This window comes from Eucyclogobius newberryi, unplaced genomic scaffold (assembly GCF_026437365.1).
Source record: "Eucyclogobius newberryi isolate DKJ021-1_F unplaced genomic scaffold, fEucNew1.0.hap1 SCAF_17, whole genome shotgun sequence".
Lineage (NCBI taxonomy): Eukaryota > Metazoa > Chordata > Actinopteri > Gobiiformes > Gobiidae > Eucyclogobius > Eucyclogobius newberryi.
Genome location: NW_027315801.1, coordinates 14,692,662 through 14,699,284, shown reverse-complemented (window position 1 = coordinate 14,699,284; position 6,623 = coordinate 14,692,662). Strand labels below are relative to the sequence as shown.

General features: G+C 41.2%; 1 protein-coding gene across 1 annotated transcript; it reads left to right on the top strand.

The window, feature by feature from the left end:
* Positions 1 to 513: 513 nt before the first annotated feature.
* On the top strand, positions 514 to 4,409 carry LOC140362963 (uncharacterized). Its single transcript, XM_072449261.1, has 3 exons — positions 514 to 870; positions 959 to 1,042; positions 2,790 to 4,409. Exons 1-3 carry the CDS (start codon positions 614 to 616, stop codon positions 4,129 to 4,131), a joined length of 1,683 nt encoding a protein of 560 aa, XP_072305362.1. The 5' UTR covers positions 514 to 613; the 3' UTR covers positions 4,132 to 4,409.
* Positions 4,410 to 6,623: the final 2,214 nt, after the last annotated feature.

The window sequence follows — 6,623 nt, the reverse complement described above, 5'->3', positions numbered from 1 at the left end:
TAATGTTTAACATTTGTGAATTCATGTTTTGGACGCTGAAGTCCACAAACAGTATGTGACGGACTTTACGCACAAGAAGAACGACACGAGCACCGCGTACAACACAGACGAAGGAGCGTTTGGGAGGGTTTTCCTGCATCATTTTGAAGACATGAAGTGAACGCTATGGGCGCGATCCTTTCTCAGATTTTTTACAATGTCCAATTTATCACACCCATGTTTGTTGCTCGTGAGCTAAACGTACATAAAAACACATTAACCAAAAACATATAAATATGAAGTAAACAGAAGATCAGTGGAATAACCTGATAATCAGGATTGAGCATTTTAATACCACCATTGACATAACATTACGCTAACTAAAGCTTGAGCTTTATAGAGTTATAAAGCCATAAAGTCTTCTTGAAGAGGAGAAAATGGAGACAAACCATAAATCACAAAAACAAAACATGCCGAGACCTTTGTCCCTCCCCCTTCAGTCTCAGCCAATAGGAACACGAGACCATTTGTGACTAACCAATCAGAAACAGAGAAGCCGGGGCTCTTCCGGATCAGCGCAGATTCGGGACTCTCTGTTGTTAGCTCAGAGCTAAATCTAAGAAGGTTTGTAAAAATGTCTAAAGACCAAGCGCCGAGAGCTTTGATGAAGGAGCGGCTGAAAGCAGAGTCTGAGGAGGAACTGTGTCTCTCCAAAGAGGAGATCCAGAGGAAACAGCAGCTTCCGGGCTCGATGCTGAACCCGAGAGTCGTGTTGCACCGGGTGAGAGTTCACACGAGTCCTGGTCTGATCCAGGATCTGATCCAGGATCTGAAGAGGGAAATCCTAGAGACTTCTCAGATTAAAGAGGAGCCAGAGGAACATCTTCCAGTGTAAGATCCACAATGTGAAACATGTACTTGCTCTTTACGGCTGAATTATGAGATTATATTTACATGATACTGTTTTACTTGTTGTCAGGTTTGTCCCAGAGTCCAGTCCTTCTCAGATCAAAGAGGATCCAGAGGAACAGAGCATCAAACAGGAAGAAGAACATCTGACAGTGTAAGATGCACCATTTAAACACAACAATCTTCTGTTTTATATATACATATGTTATGTATTCAGTTATGGTCCAATCAGAGCACTGTAATGTTTACTGTATACAGTACTTTCAAATTGAGTTGCATAATTTTACAGTGTAAAATATGTGACGTAGAATTACCGGTAAAACAGTTTGATATTTTAGACTGTTGTTTATTTTTCTCTAATTGGTTCATGACACGTGACATAGTCACTTGTGGCTAGTGATGGCCAAATGAAGCCCCATGAACCATTTGAGGCTTTAGCCAATTGTATCGATACATGAGTCGATGCCTTTCAAGTAGGGATGCGTACCGCTACAACGGACCGGATCTGAACTTGTAAAAACGTTTCGGTTCAGGTCCCAAAAAACCGAAACCCCGGTGATTCGGTTTTGGACTCATATAAAATATAGCACTCAAATACTATATCCTTTTTGTTCTAGAATCTAGACCATCTTAAACCTTCCATTATTCGCAAAATTTGCGCTGGAAAAGACCTAAACACTGCCATGCGCCGCAGTTGGACCCTAATTAGCGACGCACGCGTCTTCCGGCCATAAGTTAAAGCCGGCGAAATAAGTTTAAAGATGCGAGAGACGGGAGCGCTGTCGAGCTGCGCGGAACCGTGTATCCACATGTGAACACTGAAGCGGCAGCCGGTAAGATCGCTGGCTTTATTTGAACTGTTTTAAGCTGTGGCCGCAAGGCGTGCGTTAATGTGCTGCGTCGCGTGTTAAAGGGGCGGGGTCAGCGTGGGGTCTTGTCTGGGTGTAAATATGAATGAAATAACTTAAGTGTTATAATGTGGTGTGATGTATTTGGCATTAAGTAAATACAAAGTAAAGTCAAAGTAATATTGCTTAATTGCTGCATTCATTATTTGGAGTTTATATTTTGTAATAGTATTTTGTATTTGTATTCTACAGTTGTTAAATATGGTCTGGTGTTTAATGCTGCTAATATGAGGTATTATTTTGATTTGCTGTGTAAAATATTTTCATATTCTACTTTTGTAGAATTCTATAGTTAAGCTGCTAGCTAAGTTTCTGTGTCCTTTTTAGAGACAAAATAGTTACCCACAGGTTGTCTTTTGGGGTGTTTTTGAGTATGTGTCCTTTTAAAATGAAGTTAAAACCGTCTCCATCCACACTCTTTGTTGTTTTATACAAGCCTCCCCATCACTGCCAAAGTTTTGATAATTTTAGTCATATGTAGAGCTGCAACGATTACCCAAGTAAATTGAGTAATTTGATTACAAAAAGCTTTTATTATTTTATTGCCTCAATGATTCGGTTGATTTACATATTCAATTAAAAACACGTGAATCTGTGTCGCGCGAAGTGCACAGAACGACATGTGGCGCTTTCGTTTCACACAGCTTGTTCCACGTGCAACAAGCACAACAGAGGAGAGTGTGTCGTGTTTTAAACTCGAGTGTGACTGGGAAGAGTTTTGTTGTGTGACAGAGCACGGTGTTTTGAACTGCAACTCAGCAGACACCCTGCAGCACCAGCCCCGTGCACAAACACAAATGCAGTTTTCTATGAAGGTTTTTATTATTAAGGGAAAACAAAATCCAAACCTACACGGCCCTGTGTGTGTGACAAACAATGCACATTTCCACGTCACTGTATTAAAAAAACTGTATTCTAGTATTCAGCATTAGTATTCGTATATATACATGTATTTAGTCATTTACTAACGCTGCTCTTTCAAACTTTTTTCAGGTGTGTCCCAGAGTCTGGTGCTGTGAAGACGGAAGAGTCCTCACTGCTTCAACAAACTGAGCACAAAGAAGAGGAAACACAGGAAGAGGACATCAGTGCAGAGCCACATTTACACTCAGAGTCTGAGGGAGAAACGGAGCACTTTTCTTACAACGATGAAGACTGGAAAGCTCCAATAATCTATTCCGATGATGGAGATGACTATGACCAAGTCCAGATCAGAGCCAGAAGCACAGCTGCTAAAAACACAGGTCTGTCCCCCAAACAAAAGTCTGCACCAGAGACGAGTGCCGCTGTAAACAAAGGAGACGAGTCGAGAACAGCCAAAGGGAAGGTCCAGCAGGGCCCCCTTTCTAAAAAGATTTTTAAAGGTAATAAAGCAGCATTAGGAGAGAGACCGTACAGCTGTTCATTCTGCAATAAAGCTTTTGCAGAGGAGGCTAAGCTTTGCATACATACCAGTCACCTAAATGTTAACAGAAGAAAGCATACATGTTGTTCAACCTGCACTAGAACATTTTCCCTTGGGTCTAATCCATGTAAACATCTACTAACTTGCAAAGGGGAGGGACCTTACAGCTGTTCGATGTGTATGAAAACATTTGATCAGAAGTCCAAGCTATGTATGCATACAAGAACACACACAGGGGAGAGACCTTACAGTTGTTCAACATGTAACAAAACATTTTCCGATCCATCTAATCTACGTAGACATAGAAGAACACACACAGGGGAGAGACCTTACAGTTGTTCATCTTGCAATAAAACATTTGCCTATAAAATTCATCTAATAACACACATAAGAACGCACACTGGGGAAAAACCTTTCAGTTGTTCCATTTGTAAAAAAGAATTTACTCAACAGACTGGACTGAAATGTCATATGAGACTGCACACAGGAGAAAAACCATTCAGCTGTTCGACCTGCAGTAAAACATTTGTCCTTGGGTCTAGTCTACGTAAGCACATCGTAACTTGCACAGGAGAGGGACCATACAGCTGTTCAATCTGCAATAAAGCTTTTGCAGAGGAGGCTAAGCTGTGCATACATACCAGAACGCACACAGGGGAGAGACCTTACAGTTGTTCAATGTGTAACAAAACATTTTCTAATCCGTTTAATCTACGTAGACATACAAGAACACACACAGGGGAAAAACCTTACAGTTGTTCCATCTGTATAAAAGCATTTACCCAACAAAGTGGACTGAAACGTCATATGAGACTGCACACAGGGACAAAGACATTTGACTGTTCAACCTGCAATAAGACATTTCTTTCTCAGAGTAATCTTAAAAGGCATACGAGAATTCACACAAGTCTAATCTCCAAAGACACTTAAACCTGCACAAAGAGAAACCATTCTGCTGCTGCACAGTGCGACTGAAGCTTTACGTCAGGTTTACCCCCAAGAAAGTGATATTGACCAATGCGCCCTGTCACTCTGGCGTTGGTCCATGGACAGAATCCACAAGGAGTCTATTATTCCTGGACCGCTTTAATCTGGAGCGTTTTTTAGGTCATCAGAGTTTGAAGTGTTCTCTTTCAGAATATGTCTGATACACATCTCTGTTTGGAAGAGACTTTCTACTACAGTTGCTTAATGTACATAACTTAATCCTCTCATGCCAAATGTAAACACTGGGAAATAAATCTTGTGATACTGTTCTTCATGTGTGTTCACGTCTTTGTTTTCACATGTCCAGTTATAGTGACATCAACTATGACCTGACACTTTCAAATTAATTTAAGACTTTACTTTGATTTAGACTAGATTTTGGAGGTTTATTCATGAGATTCAGGCATAAGGATCGCTGCAATAACACAATTAAAATGCTGCTCAAATGCTTTCTCTCCTTCATCCACTCCCTCAGACAGTGCTACTGTTTCAGACGCTGCTGCTCCAGTGACAACTGCACTTTAGAGGCCCCACTCCATTTCACATCCCTGACTTTAAGACCCTGACTGATGCTCCTCATCTGCCTGGATGAACTTTCTACACTAGATGAACTGCTCCTCATCTGCCTGGATGAACTCTCTACACCAGATGAACCATCCTCTCCCCTTCTGAGTTGTTCTGGCTCCTCAGTCCTTTTGCAAATGGAAGTGCATCAGTCCTGGACCTTCTGAAAGCCTGTCCATTCATGTAAGTAGACAGTCATTCATTGTGGTTCTCCCTTAGGTTTCTACTTCTCACAGGCTTTTTGTTGTTTTTCCTCAAGAAGAAGAAGGATCTAATGACACAGGAAGGAACATTGTATCTTTTGAATGGGAAAACATAAACTCCTTAAAATAAGGAAGGAATCATTTGACTTGAAGCCATGAATAGAGGTTATGCAGATGACATCAGGTCAAAGTTTAGTCTTTGAGAGACTGCTCGGCGGCGGAGGATCGTTACATACAGGGAAAACGGTCTTGGTTCTGAGTCTGTTCTTCCCATAGTTAAACTGCGGTTTAAATGGTGGTGGATCCGTATTTGTCCAGGAGTGACCCATCGTAGAAAAAGCTTAAATTGTAGTCATCTGGGCAGACGTAATTCTCAATCTGCAGATCTAGTCTTTGAGACTAGAATTTGGATACTTATCCTAATGTGAGCAAGCCCTGCCCACCTTCTTATAATAGCCTGTACTTTTTTTGTTTTTGGGGAACACAACATTTTGGTTTCAGGTGAAACTCATAGTGTAAACAAAAACAAACTATCCGCAGATTGGCTCTTGGATGAGAGTCAAAACATAATAGTGTTCGGATTACAACAAATGAAGTTTTTTCTACAGTCTAAATAACTGTTATTTGAGTATTACATAATGACAAGATGTCTTTAGGATTATTTGTACAGATAATTAGGAAATACACACAGTAACATACGATTTTGTCCCATATGATGAACATGAGACACCGCCTGTCAAAAAAAAGGCGCCACAGAAAAAAAAGGGGGCACATGCTCTAATATTAGGTCGGACATCTTTACCTTTTGATTACAGCACACGTTCACTGCAATATTAAAATACTCATTTCCATCCAGTGTGTCCTTATTCCTCACACAGATCTTCAGTGTGTGCTTATTCCTCACACAGATCTTCAGTGTGTGCTTATTCCTCACACAGATCTTCAGTGTGTCCTTATTCCTCACACAGATCTTCAGTGTGTCGTTATTCCTCACACAGATCTTCAGTGTGTCATTATTCCTCACACAGATCTTCAGTGTGTCCTTATTCCTCACACAGATCTTCAGTGTGTCGTTATTCCTCACACAGATCTTCAGCGTGTCATTGTTCCTCACACAGATCTTCAGTGTGTCATTGTTCCTCACACAGATCTTCAGTGTGTCGTTATTCCTCACACAGATCTTCAGTGTGTCATTATTCCTCACACAGATCTTCAGTGTGTCGTTATTCCTCACACAGATCTTCAGCGTGTCATTGTTCCTCACACAGATCTTCAGTGTGTCGTTGTTCCTCACACAGATCTTCAGCGTGTCATTGTTCCTCACACAGATCTTCAGCGTGTCATTGTTCCTCACACAGATCTTCAGTGTGTCATTGTTCCTCACACAGATCTTCAGTGTGTCGTTATTCCTCACACAGATCTTCAGCGTGTCATTGTTCCTCACACAGATCTTCAGTGTGTCATTGTTCCTCACACAGATCTTCAGTGTGTCGTTATTCCTCACACAGATCTTCAGTGTGTCATTATTCCTCACACAGATCTTCAGTGTGTCGTTATTCCTCACACAGATCTTCAGCGTGTCATTGTTCCTCACACAGATCTTCAGTGTGTCGTTGTTCCTCACACAGATCTTCAGCGTGTCATTGTTCCTCACACAGATCTTCAGCG

Coding starts and splice junctions, on each gene's coding strand:
- LOC140362963 (XM_072449261.1), top strand. CDS start 614: ATGTCTAAAGACCAAGCGCCGAGAGCTTTGATGAAGGAGCGGCTGAAA. Junction 871..958: donor CCAGAGGAACATCTTCCAGT/GTAAGATCCACA, acceptor ACTTGTTGTCAG/GTTTGTCCCAGAGTCCAGTC. Junction 1,043..2,789: donor GAAGAAGAACATCTGACAGT/GTAAGATGCACC, acceptor AACTTTTTTCAG/GTGTGTCCCAGAGTCTGGTG.